The sequence below is a fragment of the Prionailurus viverrinus genome, chromosome B2 (genome assembly GCF_022837055.1).
Source record: "Prionailurus viverrinus isolate Anna chromosome B2, UM_Priviv_1.0, whole genome shotgun sequence".
In the NCBI taxonomy this organism is placed as follows: domain Eukaryota; kingdom Metazoa; phylum Chordata; class Mammalia; order Carnivora; family Felidae; genus Prionailurus; species Prionailurus viverrinus.
In genome coordinates, this window is record NC_062565.1 from 3,740,556 (window position 1) to 3,764,554 (window position 23,999).

Consider the following 23,999-nt stretch of genomic DNA (forward strand, 5'->3'; position numbering starts at 1 on the left):
CTCGGGCGCCTGCCCGCCCCGCGGGTGGCGCACACGACAGGCTCGAGGGGAAGGGGTGATGGCGGGTGGGACCTTGAACTCCCCCAGAACAGGCCTCAGGAGAGAAGGGGGTGCTCCACCATCCCTGTGGCTCCTGGGGTGGGGGGACCTGGGTAAGACCAAAGAAATGATCCCTCCAGGGGAGAGGCCCCTTCAGTGTCACTATAGGAGCTCAAGATGTCAACCCTGGGCCTGGGCTCCCCGGGCTCACATCCCTTTGTGATTTGCCCGGGGCAGGCCGGCTTAGGTGTGTAGGGAAAAAGCTCTCCAGATCACACCGTGGGCTGCAGGCGTTGAGAACCACCGATCTGGGCCGAGTCCCCCACAGTAGTGAATGCTTTTCTTTGTCGTCTCTACAACTGAATTAGGACTTTTTCTGGAGTGATGGAGGCCCAGAGAAGGGGTTGAATTACCCAGGGTCCCGCAAAGATTACATGATGGCGGTCCAAGAATTCGTCTTTAGCAGGTCAATAGGAAAGTGCTTTGCAATTGTTAAATTAACAGAAAAACCCAATCTGTTGTGTTACATAGCTGGTGTTCTGTACCTGAGCACTTCTCACAACAGCCTGGGATTATGGCCCCGTATTACTCTCCAGGAAAGGGAGACCCAGAAAGGTGGCCTCACATATCCTCTTGTAAATAAAATCAGACATAGATCTGTCCCATAGAGGGTGGAATTTTCTATTTTTAAACTTCACTTGATATATTTTATGGACCCCGGGTGTCCAGTAAACTAAAGCAGGCATTTAGGATTGGCACCAAGATGTCAAAGAAAAATCAGTCCCGTCCTCAGACTGGAGAAAAGAGACACAGGCTGAGACGCAAGGCAGGTGGGAAGGAGAGCTGATGAGGGAGCAAAGGGAAAAGAAGGCAGAGCACAAGCTAACACCCTACACCGCCTCCTCTGGAGTGGGGTCTGTGTGACAGTCCTCAGGCGCCCCTGATGCCCCAAAACAAAGGGAAGGGGAAAACAAATGGTTAACTGCTAGAGATCACAGTCATGCGGGACACGGGACAGGACTCTTCATCAGTTTGCAACTGTCTTAGTAATTTACAAGAAAAACACCATCCCCAGAAACCTGTAGACTCACTTCCCTGGGACCCCCACCTCCATGGGAAAGAAAATCTTATGTAATCAGTCACTCCTCACAATCCTAGGGCAGCTCTTTTCTGTCCCCAGGTCCTGTCCCTGTGCTAGAATAAAATCACCTTTTTGCACCAAAAACGTCTCAAGAATTCTTTCTTGGCCGTTGTCTCCGGAACCCCCACCTCCAGATGCCGGAATGAGCTCTGAGGACTGAGAGCCCTGCCTGTGCGCTGCAGTGAAGAGACGCCTGACTCCTAGATTAGCACGGGAGGGACCCTCTTCACTTGTCCAGAGACGCTCAGGGTAAATTCAAGCAGCCTGACTGATTCTCTTGACCGCATGCTCGTTAACATGCTCATCAGACACCTTCCTAAACAACACTTTCTTGTCTCCCTTACTCCCAGGAAGAAGGGAATTGGGATGAAAGGTCTTTGGAGGACTCAGGGTGTCTGAATCTCCCTCCCTCCCTCCCTTAGTTTCAATGTTGACACTTTTTGTTGTTGTTGTTGAGAGAGAGACAGAGCGTGATTGGGGGAGAGGCAGAGAAAGAGGGAGACACAGAATCTGTAGCAGGTTCCAGGCTCTGAGCTGTCAGCAGAGAGCCTGACACGGGGCTCGAACCCAGGAACCCTGAGATCATGACCTGAGCTGAAGTCGGACGCTTAGCCGATGGAGCCACCAAGGCGCCCCTAGTTGTTGAGACTTTAAGCCACAAGTTTCTTCTGATAGATTGCAAAATTTGCCCCAAATGTATCTCATCCCATGTGTTTGTCTGCTTTTGCATTCGTAACGCTGAAGCTTCTCCCGTCAAGAGGTGGAATGTATTTGTCTCTCCCTTGGATCTGGGCTTGGCCAAGTGATTTCACAAATGTCACCGAAGCAGATGCTTGAAAAGAGCCAGGTGCATTGCAACCTGGTCCCCTCTTGGTTCTCTCATAACCTGAGCAACCACGTGAAAGAGGCTGAGCTTATCTGCCAAGAGGAGGAGGGACTCCAGGCAATAGCCTGCCAACCTCTGGACTCATGGGTGAGCCCATCCCGGACCAGGCAGGGACCGCCGACTCTCCAGGTGTTAAAGAGACAGGAGAAGGCAGGACCGGGTTCAGCCACCTGCAGCCCTGGCTACAAGAACCTCCAGCCCGTGGAGGTTAAGTGTATTGTAAGTATAATCATTGGTAGCAGTTTTAAGCAACCAAGTCTGGGGGTGGCTGGAGGCAGAAATTGACACGCATTCAGTGAATGGCCTTGACTTAGTCTTTTACAGCCATGACGGCCCACGGGTCCTTCGTGTCATCTTCTTTCCAGGTACAAAAGCGGAACGTGAGTCTGGTTTGTGCAGTGCAAACAAGGAAGAGGGTTCTCACCTGGAACCCAATCAGCCCAGCTTCTTGATCTTGGATTTCTCAGCCTCCAGAAGTGTGAAAAATAAATGTTTTCCGTTTAAGTCACCCAGCCTGTAGTATTTTGTTATAGCTGTCTGAGACAGTTATCAGATTTCATTTCCTTGGTGGCTGTGGGGGTATCTTTGTCAAGTTTTTATGTCAATGAGTTTGTAGGCTTTTTTTTTTTTTTTTTAATCCACTAACTAGAACAGTTTAATATCTGCATGTGGTGACGTTGTCATCTACCTCAATGTCTAATCTCCCTTACTTCCTTGACGTGAGAATCTCGGAATGTTAGCCGGCCGCCTTGAAGAACGAGGCTATTTCTCAGTTCCCTAGGTGAGGTCTTAGACTAAGTTCTGGCTGAGACAACGCAAGCAGAAAGTTGTACGGTAGGTTTTAGGAAGCTATGTCAAAAATAGCTGTCGCACGCATGCCCTTTACTTCCATGTTCCCTTCTCCGCCCTACAGCTTGGAATCCAGCTGAGATGGCTGGAGCTCTAGCCGGCTTAGATCCCAGCTGTGGGGGAAGGGCTGCTAACAGGAACCTGGCAAATCTGTGGGGTTTCCAGACCGGCCCCGGACTTTCTGGATTTCCTGGACTTCTACATCTGGACTGTTTTTGTATGGGAGAGACATGAACCTCTTTCAGCCACTATCATTTTGGGTTGTCTGGTCAACAGAACTCAATCTAATCTCCCAATAGCAATGCATCGCTATTCCTTTGGGGGGGGCAAAAAAAGTAGCCATAAAATCATCTACTCTTTATCTGTTTTGTTTCCGTGTATTTAATTGGGATTCTGTAACTTCCTGAATGCCATTTGCATGTATTAGTCTGTTTCGATTTTCATTCCCCTTCTTGAATCAGTTAGGTCATTCGATTTCTTTTAAAAAGTAATTTCTCAAAATTTTCAAATTTATTTGCACGCAATTCTTCAAATTACTCTCAAAGCTAGGATTTCCTGCATATGCTCTCTTGATTCCATTTTACTTCCTGTTTTCTTTTTTAAAACTCTGCATTCGAATAGTCAATGATTTATCCAGTATGGTAGCATTTTTCCCCTTAAGGACGAGCAGAACTTCGTTTTCTTTCTGGAACTTGCCTGCACCTGAATCAGTTTCTCATTTTATCTCGATTACCCTTATGGCTTCCAAAGGTTTGTTTTGTTAATTTAAAAAAAAGGTCTTAGCTGAATGTTTATCATCGTTCTTTCCTATTCAGCAGGCTGTTTCACGGTATAGACTTCTCTGAGCAGAGTTCCACTGGGAAAGACTACACTTATGGATAAGATGGGACTGCAGGACACCTAGAGGTGGAGACGACTTAGTGACTTATCCTGCACAAAGGTGTGGTCTCTCAAATATCCCGTGGGTCTGAGGCTCCAGAAGTAGGTCCGTGCACTCAGAGGATGGGGCCAGAGAACACATACGACTGGGGTTCCTTGGGGGGAGGGGGATCACTTTCCTCTTCCTATCTTACGTTCTCCAACTAGGGTCCCGTAAATTAGACTAAGAAAAGGCAAATAGGACACAAAGAGAAGTTATTAACGTGTCGTGAGATCATAGAAAATATATGTATTGGTCACTGCCCCCAGTTCCTGGCACAGGGCTCCTAAATCCTTTGGAACTTGCTGAGTGATAGGAGCGTCTCTTGTTCTAACGAAGCAGCTTTGGGTGGCTGCTGGATAGCTCCAGGACGGGGGCAGGTCACCAGAAAGACCAAGCCATGGTTTAGAACTTCCAGCGTCATCCCACCTACCCCCCCTCCACCCCACCCTCTGGAAAGGAAGGGAGGAGGGACTGGTAGTCGGGTAACAGCTGATCGTGCCTTTGTGATGGAACCTCCATAAAAATCCCAAAGGTACAGGGGTTATGAACATGTCCACGTGCTGGGTGACATACCCCCAACTCCATTAAGGACAGAAGCTCCTGTACTAGGAACGTTTTTGGACCCCATCCTATGTATCTTTTTTTTTTTTAAGTTTATTTATTTATTTTGAGAGAGACAGAGACAGTGTGAGCAGGGGAGGGCAGAGAGAGAGAGGGAGAGAGAAAACCCCAAGCAGGCTCCGAGGCTGGGGACAGTCTTGCGGGACTGAGCCCTCAACCGAAGGAGTCTGCTTGAACTTTAGTTACTTGTCAAAATTGAAATGAACAGTAGGACATTGCACCTGTCGTGAGAAGTGAACTATCCAGCCAGAGTAGGTAGGGGTGAGAGGGTAGAGGAGAAACGGAGTTCTCCCTAGACACATGGGAGCACTAGGAGACGGAGAACTCAAAGGTGTGACCGGCACTGGGGCTTACAGCATCTTAACAAAGGAACCATTGACTTTTAGAGAAGGGATAAGACAAAGGAAGACAGCTTTCTAGGTTGGTGCACTGAGTCCCCCAAGAAAATTCGTTTTCATTCTTTCTCTCCTTTCCATTCGGAACATCTCGTCGTAGACCACGTTTCATTCTTCTTTTCACACTTCACTTGTTATTGCCGAGACAGAGCTCGCTAGGCTTGGTGGGCATCCGCACCTGCCCCATCATCCGGGCCTAGGGCTCAGATGATTGATCCCAGGTCAGCGGTTAGAAGCGTCACTGCTATTTTGATTTTCCTGCTCTTCCTTGCAGCTGGCAGAGACAACTGCAGCTTTCCCTCACTCCCCACCCATGAGTTCATACGGCATCCGACAAACCGGGAGAACGCAGACCCCCCTGAGCCCTGGGTCTCCCTGTGGGTCACCCAGAGACTCCCGTAAATCCAGGCTCTGAACCCACGGAGGGGCTGCAGAAGACAATGCATGCTCATTGCTATTCTCTTGCTTTCCTCGAGCTCAGGCTGACCATCTGTGGATTTCTGCAGTTTCCATCCATTCATTCAAAGCAGGTTTATTAAGTAGCCACAAGTGCAGCAGAGTTCTAAGTGCAACAGCAGTGAAAAGAACAGACCAAATTTCTGCCCTCAAGGGATTTCCATGATATTTTCTACGTTAGCTAAACCAGAAGGTTTTGCTACTTTCCTTACTTGTCTGGGGGAGGCAGGAACAAAGGAGAATGCTGATAAACCCGGAAGTAGGGCCGGAGAGTATCGGAGAAGGAGGCCCTCGGGAAGGTAAAGATGTGGGAGCCAGTGGTCATGTTGTAAAAGGATACAACCCCGACGTCGCAGTCCAGAAAAACCCCCACAACCAGGGGCTGCTCCCTCAGATAAAGGGAGGTTAGGGGAGAGGTGAGCGCTACATAGCCTTTCTTTACACATAGTCTGATGGCCCAGAATCCAGACTGAGGGCACTGTATCACGCCAATGTCCCTATGCACATTTTCCAAACAAACTCCTAAATCCCAGCCAGTTCCTTCTCCTACATCTACTTCAAAGTACTGTCTTCCTGAGGTGAAGCCTTCACAGCCCAGGATACTGGGTAAGACGGTGAATCTCCTAGAGGAACTGCCTAGATTCTCCTGGAAGCATCCACGAGTCACTTGTCTCCGATCTTCAGACAGAATTAGCTCATGATGGGCTGTGTCTGGATCCAGAGTCACGTTGACTGAAAAAAAAAAAAAAAGGTAACTAAGTAAGTCAATAAAGAAGGAAGGAGGGAAGGAAAGGAGGGAGGGAGGAAGGGAGGGAGGAAGGGATGGAGGGAGGAAGGGAGGGAGGGAGAGAGGAAGAGAGGAAGGAAGAAAAATGGAAGGAAGGAAGGAAGGAAGGGAGGAAGGAAGGAGAGAGAAAGAAAAAGAAAGAAAGAAAGAAAGAAAGGCACATTTTTTGTTGTGAGAGCACAGTTTAATTTAAGTTAAAGCAGCCTATGCTGGAACCCAGGCACCTCTCTTACTAGTGGCGAGAGCTTAGGCAAGTGATTCTCCGGGACTCAATTTTGTTACATATGAACTAGAAATTGTCATCTCTATCACAAAGAATTGTGGGGGAACTGAATGAGTTTAGGTACGCTTAATGCTCGGTAGAGTTCCTGGAATATGGGCAAGTGCCCAGTAAGTGGTAGTAATGGGAACACTATCACCTGCATCATCACTGTCTTAGTCACTCGGAGAAGTCAAGGACCAGAACTAACCAGGACAGCAAAAATTACAGAATTGCAAGGAGAAAGAGACAAGTCTACAATCATCACGTGGTATTTTACCACTCTGTTTCCTATAACTGATAGATCAGGCAGGCAAAAAAAGGGAAGATCTGAACAACCCAACAAGCCCAGCCTAATAAATATATGTAAGGCTCGGCAATTAATAAACGGAGACTATGCACTTTTCTCAGGTATAGATAGAAGATGTACGGAGGAAAGACTAGTCGGAAAGTAAGTCTGAACACATTCCAGTGAATCTACATCGCACAGACCATATTCTCTGACCTCAGTACAATCTGGTTAGAAACCAATCAAATAAAGATAATAAAAAATATTCTAGGGGCGCCTGGGTGGCTCAGTCGGTGAAGCATCCTGCTCTTGATCTCAGCTCAGGTCACGATCTCACCGTTCTTGAGTTCGAGCACCGGGTCGTGCTCTGCGCTGACGGGGTGGAGCCTGCTTGCAATTCTCCCCTCTTTCCCCCTCTCTCTGCCCCTTCCCCGTGCTCTCTCTCACTCTCAAAATCAATAAACATTAAAAAAAATATTCTTGGGGCACCTGGGTGGCTCAGCCGATTAAGCGTCTGACTTCGGCTCAGGTCATGATTTCGTGGTCTGTGGGTTTGAGCCCCGCCTCTGGCTCTGTGCTGACCGCTCAGAGCCTGGAGCCTCCTTCGGATTCTGTGTCTCCCTCTCTCTCTGCCCCTCCCCCGTTCATGCTTTGTCTCTCTCTGTCTCAAAAATAAATAAACGTTGAAAAAAAATATTAAAAAAAAAAAAGGCAAAGAAACAATAAACCAATGAAATGAAAATAATGCAATGGAGAAGGAAAAGCCAAAAGTAGCTTTCATGAAAAGACTAATACAACAAGCATACGTCTAAAAAGACTTATCAAAAGAGAAGATAAGAGAGAAGGCAAAATTGGAATGAATACAGAAATTTAAAAGTTAAGAGAATTAATGATAAACTCTATGCTACTAATAAAATCGGCCATGTTAAGAGGCTGGGGCGCCTGGGGGGCGCAGTCGGTTAAGCGGCCGACTTCAGCCAGGTCACGATCTCGCGGTCCATGAGTTCGAGCCCCGCGTCGGGCTCTGGGCTGATGGCTCAGAGCCTGGAGCCTGTTTCCGATTCTGTGTCTCCCTCTCTCTCTGCCCCTCCCCCGTTCATGCTCTGTCTCTCTCTGTCCCAAAAACAAATAAACGTTGAAAAAAAATTTTTTTTAAAAAGAGGCCCACGTGCAAGAGGTCGAGGGGTGCCTTCTAGAAGCCGAGGGCAGTCTCTAGCCAACAGCTCCCAAAAAGCCAGGGCCCTAAGCCCTACGATCGTAAAACAATGAATTCTGCCAACAACCTGAGTGAGCTTAGATGGGGATTCTTCCCCAGTCTAGCTAGTCTCCATGAGAACCCAGCCTGGCCACCACCTTAATTTGCAGCCTTGTGAGATCCTAACCGAAAGACCAACTAAGCTGTGCCCAGCTTTGTGACCAGCGAAAACTGTGAGATAATACGTGTGTGGTGTTGTAAGCTGCTGCATTTGTTTGCCGGTAGAGATTATACAGCCGCCAAATCATTTTAGGTTAGCTCCGATTTTGTGGCCAAACAAGTTTTAAAACACTTTCAGTTTTCAGAGCTGTTTAAATTTTGTTATTATAAATAAGAGTAGTGGAAACACAGAAAGCACTGAGGGAGAGAAACAACAGAGCAAGAAGCTCTGGCTTTGGATTTGGTAAAACTTGGTTTCCATCATGCTTCTAGCATTTACCGTCTGTGTCATCCGGGCCACGGTCCTAAAGTCATTTGAGCCAAAGTCCGTAACACTTACTTATCTTTCTTACATCGTTCCGAGAGTTGAGTAAAATATTAACCACACACACTATGTCCCAGGCACTGCGCTAAGCACTTTACACACGTGGACATATTTACGATTCATGAACAACCCAAGGAAGTGGAAAGTCTTCCCATTCTCATTTTTCAGCTAGGGAAACCGAGGAAGTTGTTTGCCTGGGATGACTCAGCTAATATATGGGAGAGCAGGAATCTGAAGGGTCTGTACAGATAACCAATATGCTATGTCTCCGCTGAAGTACCACTAAACGGCACTAAATGACCTCTCTGGCTATGAGCCTGCCCGGGGACAGGTGGCGAATGTGATTACCACATAAGGTCCCTTCCACCCATAGCATTTCGGGATTCTTCACATACCTTGATAGCTCCTTAACATTTTCTTCATATCAAAATAAAGCTCAGAGACACTGCACACAGTATGAACTTCCAAAGAATGGGCCTCTGGTGTTTCCAGCTTCACAGCCGAACTCCTAGAACAAGGAGAGGCCAAGGGTCTCTTCAGTGATACATTCCATTCAACTCGATCTACCCAGGCCCTCCCCTCCCGCATTCATATAGGACTTACCTGCGCAAAGTCTCTTTCACGTCCTACAGAGAAACAAAGACAAAAAGGGAGTGTGAGAACCTGAGTATTTCGTGAGGATTGGCGCACAGGCTGCTCTCCGGAAATGCTCCTTCCAAAGAAGCAAAGAGAGTGACCCCAGCCTCAGATATTGACGGACACTAGATAGAATCATCCCCACCCCGGCCTCCTGCGATGTTCGGCATGACAGGACGTTCGTCAGCCTCTGAGTCTGTTCTCTGCCTTGCTGAGATCTGTGGAAAGCTGTGGGGTCTGCAGTCACAGCCTGTGGGATGCTGACGCAAGAGGCCAGAAGCTTTGCCCACGTGCCCGCTGGCGAGACTTCCTTCTTGCCTTGACCTCGTTTCTTTCAGAGCGAGCCCATATTAAAGACCACCTGCCACAAAGGGTCCTTCGTGGCGAATCCACGCACAGCCCCCTGCAAATGGGCCACGAAGATGGTGGGGGCAGTTATCACACAGTGATACGGCAGGTCACGTACAGTCTCCCACTTACAGCGGGAGAACCTTTAATTCCATTAGCGGAAACTAGAACGAACAGTTCCTGGCATAGTTGACCTTACTGGGCTGGGTCTTTCATTCAGCTGAAAGAAGGCCCCATCAGGGCCGTGGGGGGCTCTATGAACAAATCAGGGAAAACTGTCACTCACGCTGGCTGCCCCACCTGAACATCCGCCAGTCTCCCGGCGGAGCATTTCAGGAGGCAGTTTGACAGTCAGGGTTCTGTGCACATGGGACAGAGGCGGATGGTGGCAAAAGTTACCCCATGATCCTGTTCGGCCAAGGACCCCACCACGTCCACCCAGTGGGGGTCTAGTTTTCTGACTCGCATAAAGGTACCCTACAGACTAGTGAAGGCCACCCTGTAGATACCGAGGTGTATCTAAACATTCCTTTAAATTCCCCTCATCAATGTGCCACTTTTGAGCGAGACAGGCAACTTGCCAATCTTCCCACGCTCCCTCACCCTTCTTCTCTCTCTTTTTTTTTTACATTTATTTACTTTTGAGAAACAGAGTGAGACAAGGCGTGAGCGGGGGAGGGGCAGACAGAGAAGGAGACACAGAATCCGAAGCAGGCTCCAGGCTCTGAGCGGTCAGCCCAGAGCCCGACGCGGGGCTCGAACCCACAAACCGTGAGATCATGACCTGAGCCGAAGTCGGACGCTCAACCGACTGAGCCACCCAGGCGCCCCACCCTTCTTCTCTTAACAGGTCGAGGGTGCCTTCCCACAAGCGCATGGCCCCACCTGCAGCAACTTCTGGGCTGAGCTCTGACATCTCTTCTCTAGTTCCAGGATGTGACTCTTGAGTTCTTGGCTCTTCTGTTTCAGAGTGGCCTCGTTATCCATCAGTCTCTGTAGAGTCTGCTTGTTCTCCTTCTCCAGTCTCCACAGGTAAGACTTCTCCTCTTCATGCAAAAAGCTCTGAAGATTCTTGAAGTCAGACTGGATTTTTTGTTTCTGACTCTCTATCTTCTCCTAGAGTCAAGAAAGTAAGCTCAGAAGGCGGAAACAAGCCAAATGCCCGTCAGCGGGTGAAGCGATGAAACGTGGCGGACAGGCAATGGAATGCTACCGAGCCTCGACGAGGAACGAAATTCGGACACACGCTACAACACGGGTGAGCCTTAAAGGCGTGATGCTAAGTGACATAAGCCAGACCCGAAAGGACAAATGCTGTAGGATTCCACTTACATGAGGTACATAGACTCGTCAAATTCATAGAGACAGAAAGTGGGAGAGTGGTTACCAAGAGCTGAGAGGAGAAAGGAATGGGGAGTTGAGCGTTTAGTGGGCACGGTTTCAGTTTGGGCTGATGAAAAGGTTCCGGAGAGGGGTTCCCACCAGTGGTTCCCACCGATAGGTGGCGGTGATGGTTGCACAATAACGAGAAAATAGTGCCATGGAATTGTACGCTTGCGAAGGATTAAAACAGTAAATTCTGTGTTACGTGTACTTTAACATACACGCGGAAGAAAAGTTTTCACAGCTACTGTGACATCCTTTTCCCAGGAGTCACTGGAGCTGGGTGACTGTCACAAATTTCCTCTGTAGGCTGTTCTCAGATGTGGGAGAGTTGTCACAAGTCTATACAGTCACCCGATTGATTCCCTTCTTCGGCCAAATGCAGGAGGAAGGAGGGGCGGGAGCGCCAGATAATTTGATCATGGAACCAGGGCTGAAGCCAAACGCTTTAAAGGTTTACGGGGGGGGGGGAACCCCGGTTTTTATTTGGGATGTAAAGAGGTATTTCTGGGCCTGAGGGAATGGCCCGAAGCAAAAGCTCGCGATGAACATCTGGAGACGTGACTCTAAGACAACAGGCCAGCAGGGAAGGTCAGTGCTACCAGCAGGGGGAGGTCGGGGTGGAAGGATTTTATCATAGTTATGTGTAGACTGACAGAAGCCAGATGACACGTCTTGTGGGACCAGGCTTTCATTTTGGGAGACACAGAACTGCACTTTCCACCAGTGCTTTCCCAATTCAAGCAGTGTTTGGATGACTGAGATGTCGTGCTAAAAGTGTCCTGGGTGGGTTTTCCGTATATATTAGTGTCTTTTGTTTTTTTTTTTCTTCTTGAGACAGAAGGCACAAGCAGGGGAGGGGCAGAGGGAGAGGGAGAGAGAGAATCTCAAGCGGACTCCATGCACCAGTGCGGAGCCCGACGCAGGGCTCGATCTCACGACCGTGAAACCGTGAGCTGAGCTGAAATCACGAGACCGACGCTTAACCGACTGCCCCGCCCCGGTGCCCCACTGTACGTATTAGTTATAATCAAGATCCTCCCCGCGGCCCAAGATCCCAGAAATGAGGGAAGGGAGAGCGTCCTCTGCAGGTTTAGCATCCGCACCCAAAGGAGCAGGGCAGAGATCAGAAGAGACCCCCGAGAGAGGCAAAGCGGTCGGCCAGCCTGAGGGGTTCGGCCGTGTGTTGATGGATTACATAAATATTTCCATACGGGAATGCATCTCTGATCACGGGCAGCTAGTCAGCCAAGGAGGTCAATCCGGAGTGTTCACAAAGACTGGCCTCTGAACCTATGAGCGAACACACTCTGCTCTGTGGTCAACGTTTCAGCGTAATCAAGTTGAGGCCTTCAAACCAGGAAGGTACCGTAAGGTGTTTCAAATTTGAAACGTAGGCAAGGAGGGCTCTCACCTACACAGGCATTGCAGCCAATGACTATTGGAAAGTTGAAGGGATTGGAGATAAATTCTCACAGATGTAGACCACCACGGGCATCGAAGCATGTAACGGTTTCTTCTCTGGGTTTTATCGGGTTTTATTTGGTCTGGTTTAGGGAAAATAAATGATCATCCTGTTTTACCCATCACCCGCCGCGCCTTTGCTCTAGGGTAGAAAATAGCTTGAGATCAATGAACCCAAATTCTTACATTCCATTCGCTTATTTGCTTTCTGGCGAGCACCTTCTGTTTCGTACACTCCTCTTCCAGCTGCTTCAAGTTCATCTGGGCATTCTGGAGCCTTTCCTGAAGGGAAAATGGGGTGAATAAAGTCTATTTAATGTGACAACTCTTCTTTAGGCACGTAAGAGGAACCCCAGGCCTCCCAGACTATTAGAATAACACTGGATATTGGGGCGCCTGGGGGGCTCAGTCGGTTGGGCGCCTGACTTCCGCTCAGGTCCTGATCTCACGGTTCGTGAGTTCGAGCCCCGCGTCGGGCTCTGTGCTGACGGCTCAGAGCCTGGAGCCCGCTTCGGATTCTGTGTCTCCCTCTCTCTCTGCCCCTGCCCCACTCGCATTCTGTCTGTGTCTCTCTCAAAAATAAATAAGCATTAAAAAAATTTTTCAAGGTAGATTTTATAAAAGAATGTGCTGAACCAAACACAACCAATGCCAGAATGTCTGACGCACAGGGAACTTTGTGTGTGCTGTGCTAAGTCGGGAAGGAAAGACCAGGATGCCAGCTCAAGTTCATGGAGACAGCTAATGGAGGAGGGTAGTGCTGGTATGTTTTGAAGAGTGATAATCCACGAAGCCAGTCTGAAATGATTTAGTATCGATATCAAGCTTTTGGGTTATTTTTCAAAATAGTTTCTCACATTTTCATGGAAACCAATTTTAAGCTGACCCAAATTGCTAGCTGTGGCTAATGCTACAAGGGTCAGCCCCTGCCTTCTGTAAACCCAGTAAGTATACTTATTAATTCTTGAGTGTTCTCAGGAAAGGGCTCTGTGAAGCTTGTCAGGAAAAGATAAGATGATATCGCCCTTTCTACCCAGGGGACCCAGGAATCTTACTCCAAACCCACCTCCACCTCATGGGGGAGGGAACCATGAGCACCACACTGGGGACAACAATCTTCCTCTAGTCTAAGCAGGACAGAGAGAGAATAAGGTGCCAGGTCTGTGCCCCTCCTTCGCTCCCTGTGGCAAAGGCCAGCCTGCCTCTACTGCTTTGGAGTGAGAAACGTAGGCGCTGCCCCAAACCTCTCCGTCCACCTCAGCCTCCGTGAACAATCATTTCCAAATCCTTCTGCTCCCCTTCCCAAATCTTGCTTGAAACTGTCCCATTTCCCCCTCCTTATGGGAATAATCTGAATTTTATCCCTTGCTATTTTTACTTTATCGGTGGCCAGACGTCCTTTTCAAAGTCAGCCTGATCCTCCGATTTGCAAATAAAAGCCCCCCCCCCTCCCCCCCAGTGACCAGTGCCGCTCTGGGCTAGGATTTAGACTCTGAGCTGAAGCTGCGGTTCCGGGCCCAGACCTTCCTTTCCCAGCCCATCACCCGCCTTTCCCTCCATCCCACGCCCCGCTGTGCCTCTGCACATACGGTCCCCTCTCTCTGGAACGCCCTGCCCTCTCTTTTCTCCAGGCCTCTGTCTACGGTTAATTGTTACCTGTCCTTCAGGAGTCACTTCTCAGAAGGCTCGTCAGACGCCGCTCCCACTCGGTGCCCACCCCCACCACCCAAGCCAGGTCACTCCGAGCAATCTCTTTTGCTGACGTGTCTTCCCTACTAGACTGTAGGACACCCGAAAGGTGGTGCATCTTTGCTTCCTGTGTGTGCAGAGCGTATCACAGTCTCGCCCACTGTGGTTGCTAAAATGACACACACGGGGTGAGGCAATAAACCACGCAGGGCTGGGTTCGAGCGCGTTGCGTTCTGGAGCACGGACAAGCGCCTCACAGCAAGAATGGAGAGGGACAAAAGGGTGGCCTTCCCGCTGGAGGTCGAGATGGACAGTCAGGACTTGAGTCAATGAGGACCCATAATAAACCATTTTTCACACCACGAAAGACAGGACCTGATGACGTGATGACAGTTGTAGTTCAGGGTCATTTTCTCGGGTTACAGGCCTCGTAACCTCAGGCCCGGGGGGGCAGCATGGGAGAGGTACTCGCCAAAGCCCCTCCGGTCCACGCGCTTACCTTGTAGCCTTGGCATACGTCCTCGATGACAGCTGTGTCGTGCCCTTTGTGCTGCGGTGACCGCTCACAGCGCCAGCAGATGAGCTGGCCTTCGTCTTCGCAGAACAGGTGGAGGAACTCTCCGTGTTCCTCACACGACATTTCCTGGTCCATCTCCTTGATGGCTTCGATGAGATTTCCCAGGTGCTTGTTGGGCCGGACGCTGGCCATCCGAAATGGAGCCCGGCAGTGGGGACAGGAAAACACATTGAGCGACGGCTCCTCCTGGTGTAGGTTCTTCAGGAAGTCGTTGATGCACTGTCTGCAGTAGCTGTGCCCACAGCTGATGCTCACGGGCTCCGCCATCAGGAGCAGGCAGATGGCGCAGGTGACTTCCTCCTTCATCTTCTTGGTGACTATGGGGGAGGCCATGGCTCTGCCTGACAGGCTCCAATACCGGATCAAGAGGCAGAGATGAAAATCCACAGGGATGGAAGTACACGTCGCCCGAGCCTCGGCGCGGTGCCCTGCGCTGGCCTCCACGCGCCTTGGAGTCTCCTTTCTCGAGAGAAGAAACGGATTGGAATTTAGATGATACGTAAAATGTAGCTGCGTTGGGGGCACCTGGGTGGCTCGGTGGGTCAAGCAACCGACTTCAGCTCACGGTTCATGGGTTCAAGCCTCGTGGCGGGCTCTGTGCTGACAGCTCAGGGCCCGGAGCCTGCTTGGGATTCTGCGTCTCCCTCTCTCTCTGCCTCTGTCCCACTTGTGCTCTGTCTCTCAAAAGTAAATAAACGTTAGGGGCGCCTGGGTGGCTCAGTCGGTTGGGCGTCCGACTTCGGCCCAGGTCATGATCTCAGGGTTCATGGGTTCGAGCCCCGTGTCGGGCTCTGTGCTGACAGCTCTGAGCCTGGAGCCTGCTTCCGATTCTGTGTCTCCCTCTCTCTCTGCCCCTCCCCAGCATGCACTCTGTCTCTCTCTCTCTCTCAAAAATAAACATTAAAAAATTTTCTTTTTAAAATAAATAAACATTAAGAATTTTTCAAACAAATGTTGCTATGTTGTGCCAAACAGGAGTGACTATCACGTGTGGCCGCTTACATTTACATTCGTGAAAATTAAATAAAACTTAAAAATTCAGCTTCTCAAGCAGGCCAGCCACATTTCAGTCGTTTAACAGCTGCGGTGACTGGTGGCTACACAGGAGCACATAGGCAACACTCTGTCACTGCAGCAAGTTTCCTTCCAGCAAACACTGACAGAGGACAAGGAAGGTTTCCTGCAGCAACAGAGAAGTCAGGGAGGGAGCGCGATACTCTTGCCTGCTCTAGGAAACATCCAGAGTCCCTATTCCCAGAACTCTTTCTTTGGGACTGGTAGGAACACCGAGGTAACTGGGTGGTCTATGAAGGATTCCATGGAGGTCATCCAGTGTGACTCTACCCTTCCCCGCTGCCACTCCCCCTCCCTCGCCCCACCCCACCGCACTCAGGCCCACAAGGAACAAAAGACGGCGGGTTAATAGAGTCTCAGGGAGCCCCAACCAGGACCGATAATGAAAGTAAACAAGACAAGGAGAAGAACCGATGTGTCCTTTCCGGAGTCCTCTCAGCCTGAGGGAAAAGAACTAGAAGGAGCTGGGAGAGGGGTTGTCGTGGGGGGCAGAGCTCCTGCAGAATTAGGGAGCGGGCTGTGTCTTCTCCAGGCCGGGGCCTGCGTCTCGGGGTGACTGGAGCGCAGGGGCTCCGCAGAAGCGGGGGTGTAGGGGGAGGCGGGAAGCAGACGGGGGGGGGGGGTAGGGGGACACCGGACGGGGAGGCGTGACCAGGAGCAGAGGGGGCGACCCCGCGCCCACCGCGGCGCGGCTGGGGACCTCGCTCCGTTCCCCACTTCCCGCTTCCGCGCGTCCGCGGGGGGCAGAGCGGCGGGGACGCCCCGAGAGCGGCCTTTCCTTTGACAGTAACAGAACCGAAAACGGGGGTGCCGCTCAAGGTGCCGGGACCGTCTCTCGTAGTCACCGAGGAATTCCTCTGGGGACCTCGGCGCCCCGGCAGGGGTGGGGATGGGGTGCTCTCCGCCGGCACACGCGGGGCCCGCCCGCACGGGGGAAGGCGCTCCCCTCCCCGGGCCCACCCCCCGCCCCCACCCCTCCCCCGACGCCACCGCCCGCCGACCCGGGAGACCACGGGCGGGAGCCGGAAAGCGGTGCCGACCGTGTGCAGGGTTCGCGCGATGCGTCGGCAGCACGCGCCCCCCCCCCCCCCCCCCACGCTCACTCGCACGCTCGCTCACACTCACACGCGGGCGCGCATCCCCGGCCCCCGCGCCGACGCCCTGTCCCACCTGCTTCCCCCGCCGCGGACGCCCGCCCAGCCCGGGCCGCCGCCGCCGCCGCCGCCTCCCGACGCCCGGTTTCGCCGACCGCGGGCTCTGAAACGAAACTGCTGTGGGAGGCGGGCCCGGAGGTCCCGGAAGGAGGTCTGGGGCGGCGCCCCCGAGGTCCGGGAGGAAGCGGGCCGCCGAGTCCCGGGAGGAGGAGGGAGGGGGGAAGAGGGCGGCGGAGTCCCAGGAGGAGGGTGGGGGGAGGAGGAGGGCCGCGGGGTCCTGGGAGGAAGGGGAGGAGGAGGAGGGGAAGGAGGAGGAGGAGGAGGAGAGCCGCGGGGTCTCGGGAGGAAGTGGAGGAGGAGGAGGGCCGCGGAGTCCCGGGAGGAGGAGGAGGAGGACGAGGAGGAGGGAGAGGAGGAGGGGAAGGAGGAGGAGTGCCGCGCGGGGTCCCCGGGAGAGGAGGAGGGGAAGGATGTCCGCGGGGTCCCGGAAGCAGGAGGAAAACGACCGCAGGGGTCCCGAGAGGAGGAAGAGGAGGGCCGCGGGGGTCCCGGGAGGAGGGGAGTATCGCCCGGATCTTAGCACAGAATACCTCTGTCACAGCCATAAAAAGGCGGGGCAGATTAATAACCCCGTCAACTATTTCGTGACCTTAGCACCGGAGCATCTCAGCTCGGGAAGCCCGCGGAGCGTCCGTTCCCAGACTGACTCAGATCGGTCCACGTTTGCCACCACCGGCTTTAGGATTCACCAGCCTTCGGGGCCGACGTTTGTGCCGGTTTGGGGCCGCGCACGGTTCTGTAACTGGCGAGGGGCGCGGCGGGGAGGGGTGGCGACAGCAGCGGCGTCTCTCGGGGTCACGGCGTCGGCCAAGCACGCCCCCTGCGTCTCCGTCCCGCTCGGTGTCCCATTTTCCTCCTCCGCGCCCCTGGACGGGACTCCGATGCCCCCCTTCTCCGCAGTAGGAGACGCCCTCGGGGACACAGAGCTCGCCCAGCCGCGGCCCCGCGGGTCCCAAACCGTGAAACGGGCTCCTCTCTTCCCTTCCCGGACGGGAGTCTCTCTGTGTCCTCTGGGCCCTTCACAGACACTCCCGCCCATTTGCCACCCAGGGGCTCTTCGGGCCCCGGTGGCGCGTCTGGTGGTGGCGGGCCCCGCGCCCAGCGCGGGACGTGTCTGCCCCCGAAGTAACCGGCACACGGACGGGGCTGAGGGCTGAGGTCCTGAACCCCTGGCCCCATGGCGGGTCCTCGCAGATCCCCATGACTTTCACCGCCGTGGACGTGACTGTGGACCCAGGCAGAGCTCTTCCCAAGCTGGTCCTCTCAGAGGATGCCAAAACGAAAACAAACTGCCGCTAACACAAATAACAGCAAGGCCAAAGCAACAACGCGCTGACAGAGTCTGTCTTGTGTGCCATACGTCTCTATGCGCGTATGTGTGGTACGCGTGCGTGTGTGACACGTGTTATGGGGCATGCGATGGTGTGTGATACATGGTGTGTGTTAGTGTGATTGTGTGTGTGCTGTGCGATATGTGCATGTGTGTGTATGTGGAAGGCAGGTTAACAGGGCAAGGGTAATGCAAATATACTATTTAACGTTCTTATTCTATAAGATAAACTGTGATTGGGGCCCCCCGGGGGGGGGGGGGGGCTCAGTCGGTTAAGCATCCAACTCTTGATCTGAGCTCAGATCATGATCGTGAAGTTTATGAATTCAAGCCCCGTGTTGGGCACTGTGCTGATGGTGCAGAGCCTGCTTGGGATTCTGTCTCTCTCTGCCCCTCTCCTGCTCTTACCCGCATGAACTCTTTCTCTCTCTTTCTCTCTCTCCCTCTCTCTCTCAAAATAAATAAATAAACAGTAAAAATATTTTTTAAAAAGACGACCTGTGATTTAATGATGTACACTCTACACTCTAAAGCAACCACTAAAATAACAAAACAAAGAATTATGGTTAACAAGCCACAAAAAGAAACAAAACAGAATCATAAAAAATATTCAAGTTGTCCAATAGAAAGTAAAAATGAGGAAAGGGAACAAAAACAGATGGGACAAAAAGATGGGTGCCAGAGGGGCACCTGGGTGGCTCAGTCGGTTGAGTATCCGACTTCGGCTCAGGTCATGATCTCACGGTTCGTGAGTTCGGGCCCTGAGTCGGGCTCTGTGCTGACAGCTCAGAGCCTGGAGCCCGCTTCAGATTCTGTGTCCCCCTCCCCCGCCACTCTCCATCCCACCCCTGCTTGTGCTCTGTCTCTGTCTTTCAAAAATGAATAAACATAAAAAAATAAAATTATGATTACAAAAAAATAAAATTATCATTATATTTTGCATGAATTATTAGGAGAAAATATTTTCCAGGAAAATATCATAGCAACATCTCTTAATTTTGTTTCCATCTTTCCTTCCCATTTCCTGTAACCTACGTAAGAAGCCCATTATTGAAACTAACATGTATTTTCCACTGCATCTCAGTGTGTCTTTGCTTACATGTTGATCAGTAGATGGCAGTCTTGCGTTTTTGGTGTCTTAGGTCCATATGGTTTTGCCTTTAAGAAAACAGAACTAGTCCTTTGATCAATATTAAAAACCAATTGTAAATTTAATCTGGTTCTTATGGATGATTTTTAAATGGCTAACAATGACAACTGTATCCAGTCACTTTTAGTGCATTTATTTCTTCACACAATAAACATTTATTGAACAGCTTGTCTGTGGCAGACAGTAGCCTGGACCCTGGGGAGATAGCACTTATATTAGAGATCATTTATTTCCTATAAAAGTTTCCAGAAAGCTAAAATATGTAAAAAAAAAAAAATATATCCAACACGCTATAACAAGGTAATAAAAAGCGTTGAAGCCAAGAGAAGAAACGGCGAGGCATGCAGGTTTTGGCAGGATCTGGATCCTTCTGCAGAGTTGATAACCTCTGAGCCACAGTCTGAAGGAGAAGTGAGAGTTCACCATGGGAAGAAGGGGGCCAGAAATTATGGAAACACTGCATGTGAAAAGGTCAAGAGTCATTAAAAATATTCCATAATATGTGAATGCAGTGAAGTCCCAGGACCAAGAGCATGGAGTCCATGAGGAAGACTGGCCTCAAATAAATCTGAGACCGACAGAGTGAGGCACATCTGGCAGAACTCATACCTCCTTCCTCCCCTCTCTGCATCTTTCCTTTACGGGATGTTTACATGGGGGGAAAATTCACAACCACCACTGAGCCGAGGTGCTGGGGAAGGTGGAAAATGAATACGCCTGGCTTGCTCATCCATTTCTCCGGTTCCTATGACCTTCCACCTGTTTTCAACTCTGTTGCCAAGATATCTTTGGACCCCAAGGGCACTTGGCGGTGAGGTTTAAAAGTTCAACCCATCTACAAAACACCTAGCCTGCACCCTTTAAGAACTCATCACCATGCAATAGAGAGAGACACAGATCTCTAACTAGATGTATTGGATGGAGACAAAGCAAATGTGGCCTGATATTAATAATTGGTGAATCTAGGTAAAGGGTATAGGAGGATTCTCTGTATTTATCTTGCAATCTTTCTCTAAGTTTGAAATTATTTCAAAATAAAAAGTTTTTAAAAGCCACAAGTCCCCTTGACCTTTGACCCGCATCACCAGAGGCCAGGCTCAGTAGGGACTCTGTGCCTTCTAGGCTACAAGAAGATGAAGGGATCCTAAGGAGGAGACAGGCTGCTTGGTTCTTCCTTCTGGGCTAGGGCTCTGTCTCTCTGTCTCTGTCTCTGTCTCTGTCTCTCACACACACTCCTCTAAACATCAACTCTCATTATCACTCCCCTGGTCTGGTCTACACCTCTCTCTATCCCAATGGCATTGTGTTGTGATGGCTTGTTTATCTGTTTCTTTTGCTTGCTTGTTTATTTTTGTTCTCCTCTTTCTGCAAGAGATCTTCCAGACCAGCCTGTGTCTGGGCATGGATTTCTTTTTTCGGTTTTATCCTGTTGGGAGTTTTCCGATGACCTTGCACCTGTACATTCATGCCTTTCCTGTATTTGAGATGTTTTCAGCCAATATTGGTTCAAATATTTTGTTTTCCGCTCCGTGCTATTTCTCCTGTACTTCCGAGGCTCCGATGATCCAAACGTTAGCGCTTTTCAAAATTGCCCTATGGGCTTAAAGCAAAGCATATTTATTTTTACCCGGCATCTGTGAATCAGAAGCTGAGGCATGGCCTAGGTGGGTTCTCTGCTTCCGGGTCTCACCTGCCGGCAGTCTAGAAGCCGACCGAATCTGAGGTCTCATCAAAAGCATGACTAGGGGAAGTAGCCACTTCCAGCGCAGATTATTAGCGAAATCCAGTTCCTTACAGCTGCAGAAGAGAAAGTTTACATTCCCTGGCAGAGGCTGCCTGCAGTTTCTTCCCAGATGGGGGTTTCCCTCACACAGCCCGTGCTTCCTCGGAGCCAGCGAGGGAGAGACAGAGAATGCAAACCTGTTAATAAGACAGAGGCTTACTGCGATACGATTGTGAGGTGACATCCCATCACCTTTGCCATACTCCACTGGTTAGAAGCAAATCACAGGTCACATCCGTACTTAAGGACATGAGCACAGACGTGGACACGAGGAGACCGGGATCGCGGAGGCATCTCAGAGTCTATCACAGTGTGAAGCGGGCTGTGGACCGAGCTGTGGCCTGATACGTCCGGGGCTCGGCAAGATGGAGTCCTGAGAGGTAGGCAGGCGAATACAGGCTGTGGTTGATGGCTAGTATGTCAGCCAAGATGCCTACAGGATCAGAGACCAGATTTACGATGGCCAGAATACGATCACAGGGCAGGAGGCCTGGGATGCTAGGGTAAGACGTGGCATGGTTCTAGACTGCGACCCTTAAAACGCAGGTGAAGGCCACACAGAAAAAGTCCCAGAGAGTGTAAGGTAAGACCTGAGGAAAACACACAAGGAAGAGGAGAGAGAGTCAGAGACAGTCAAGTGAAAACAATGAAATTTGGTTTGCACACCAAAATGTCAAAATTGATGAAGTTACATAAAGCTAAAAGACGGTGATCAGACTCAACAAATGGCATGTGGCATTCCTCTAGATGCAAATAATTTAAAAATTTTTTTTAACATTTATTCATTTTTTGAGAGACAGAGACAGAGCATGAGTGGGACAGGAGCAGACAGACAGGGAGACACAGAATCCGAAGCAGGCTCCAGGGTCCGAGCTGTCAGCACACAGCCCGACACAGGACTTGAACTCACGGACCGTGAGATCGTGAGCCAAAGTCAGATGCTCAACCGACTGAGCCACCCAGGCACCCCTAGATGCAAATAATTTTAAAGCCAAACGAAGATAACTATGTTTAGGATGCTCGAAACAAATGCAACATTAACTTCTGCTTAAAAACACGAGGAAATTATGAAACTGAAATAGGTCAAAGTGAATAAGAAAAATCCACTGCTTCAAAACTTGAGAAATACTAGAAAAAATACAGGCCTCGAAAGAAGAAGACTTATTGCTGAAATAAATCCTAGACTACCTGTTGTCCCTGGAATGAATTACAGGCAAATTTAGTGGGAGAGCGCATAAGAGCAGCTCCACACAAAGGAGCAACAGGCCGACAGCACCAGGATCAGCATCATTCTGGAAGCTTCACAGAAATACAAAACCTCAGGCCCACCCCAGACCCACTGAGAGACTCGACACTTGCAAACATTTCGTCAGTTTTCACAAATTCCTCATCAAGGTAACGCATATGCCCGTGAAATTTCGGACGTGCCGCCTTAGGGCAGTGGAAGAACATTTTGAGGAGTTAGCTCAGAATGCAGAACAGACCAGAAAGACGAAGAGGAACGTGCACAGTATAGGAAAATGCAGTTCAAGGTCAAGGATAGACGAGAGTTTCTGTATACCCGTAATAGGTCGGTTGATCAGAGCAGAAGTGTTTGAAGGTACTAGGCGAGAAGTTTTTGGAATCAAGGACACTGGTTTCTCAAATCACAAGTACACCGCGAGTCGGAGCAGGACAAACAGAGTGATTTATGCCAGTCCTTTGCTGCATTCGACTTTATTGTTGTGTTTCTCCATTGTCCTATCTGCTGTTTGCATAAGAAGTTGCTCCTTCCATAGACAATACGCGAGCTTTCCATGGTAGCTTTTAAGGGTCTCTCTTTCTCTTAAAATTCTAGCAAAAGCTGCTGTTGGTGCGCGAGGCTTGGTCTCTCTTTGCCTCTTCTTGCCGTTTAGGACCTGAGGCCTTGAAGGCTGTGATTACGCTGCAGGCCCAGGGAGAAGGTGAGCAAGAGGTCCACAGCCTCCTTTTCACCGCGGGGTCGGGAGATAAACTCAATCGTTGCCTTTTCCATAGGGCGCACAACACCTCCAAGCTGAAGGCCCCGTCCGAAGGCCAGTGGCCTCATAGAGATAATCCGTGTTTACTCACTTGGAGAACCCCTTGGGAAATCTTCTTTGTGAACGAGAGGTGAATGCTAGTGCCTGCTCGAATCCTTGGGGACCTTGATCTGGAGGCCTATTTATCTTCTTTCGACCGCAGTGTCATTTTGCAGCCAGATTTTTTTTTTTTTAATGTTTTATATATCTTTGACGGAGAGCACAAGTCGGGGAGGGGCAGGGAGAGAGGTGGAGAGAGGATCCGAAGCGGGTTCTACGCTGACAGCAGTGAGCCCGATGTGGGGCTCCAACTCAGGAACCCCGGGATCATGACCCGAGCCGGAGTCAGATGCACAAGTGACTGAGCCACCCAGGTGCCCCACTGCAGCCAGACTTCAAGTTCTAGGACGTTCACTTAGAGAAGTCATGTGGAATGATTCGGGAAGCTCCTCCTGTGGTTCAGCCCTTCTCTGCCACCCTCTGTCTCCCTCTTGGAAAGCGAAGTCGGTTTAATTCTGTGACTCCCACCTTGAGCTTCTTACCTAGTAGTACTTTTCAGTTAGGGACGTACTCACTCTCATCCATCAGGCATAACCACCAGGCTAAACTTCCTAGAAGTATAAACCTGATCACACCCCACACTTGCTTAACACGTTTTGCTTCCCACTTTTAATTTTTTCCACTAGAAGATAGCTAACCACAGAGTGAATCTGGGTGTGTAACACAAGAAAGCCTGGAGGAATTCTTTTTTCGAGTCTATATTTTTTTCTTTCTTTTTCTTTCTTTCTTTTCTTTCTTTCTTTTTCTTTCTTTCTTTCTTTTCTTTCTTTTTCTTTCTTTCTTTCTTTCTTTCTCTTCCTTTCTTTCTTTCTTTCTTTTTTTAACATTTATTTCTTTTTGAGAGAGCAAGAGAGAGACAGAGCATGAGC

General features: G+C 50.3%; 1 protein-coding gene across 2 annotated transcripts; it reads right to left on the reverse strand.

Annotated features, from left to right (window-relative positions):
* Positions 1 to 5,369: 5,369 nt before the first annotated feature.
* TRIM38 (tripartite motif containing 38) lies at positions 5,370 to 16,969 on the reverse strand. Of its 2 annotated transcripts, none has more exons than XM_047858090.1 (7): positions 16,725 to 16,969; positions 14,403 to 14,939; positions 12,401 to 12,496; positions 10,253 to 10,483; positions 8,987 to 9,009; positions 8,779 to 8,891; positions 5,370 to 6,041 (listed from the first exon to the last, which is right to left on the reverse strand). In XM_047858090.1, the coding sequence occupies exons 2-7, from the start codon at positions 14,811 to 14,813 to the stop codon at positions 5,518 to 5,520; spliced, it is 1,398 nt and encodes a 465-aa protein (XP_047714046.1). In that variant the 5' UTR covers positions 14,814 to 14,939; positions 16,725 to 16,969; the 3' UTR covers positions 5,370 to 5,517. The 2 variants fall into 2 exon arrangements, with proteins under 2 accessions (XP_047714046.1, XP_047714047.1); XM_047858091.1 differs by having other exon boundaries at positions 14,403 to 14,943.
* Positions 16,970 to 23,999: the final 7,030 nt, after the last annotated feature.

What these genes read in the sequence shown, in the direction of transcription:
- TRIM38 (XM_047858090.1), bottom strand. Translation starts at nt 14,813, where the DNA reads ATGGCCTCCCCCATAGTCACCAAGAAGATGAAGGAGGAAGTCACCTGC. An exon ending in CAGCCCAGAAGTTGCTGCAG is followed by an intron (nt 9,010 to 10,252) that starts GTGGGGCCATGC and finishes GTTTCTCTGTAG; the next exon opens with GACGTGAAAGAGACTTTGCG. An exon ending in GTGAAAGAGACTTTGCGCAG is followed by an intron (nt 8,892 to 8,986) that starts GTAAGTCCTATA and finishes TCCTTGTTCTAG; the next exon opens with GAGTTCGGCTGTGAAGCTGG.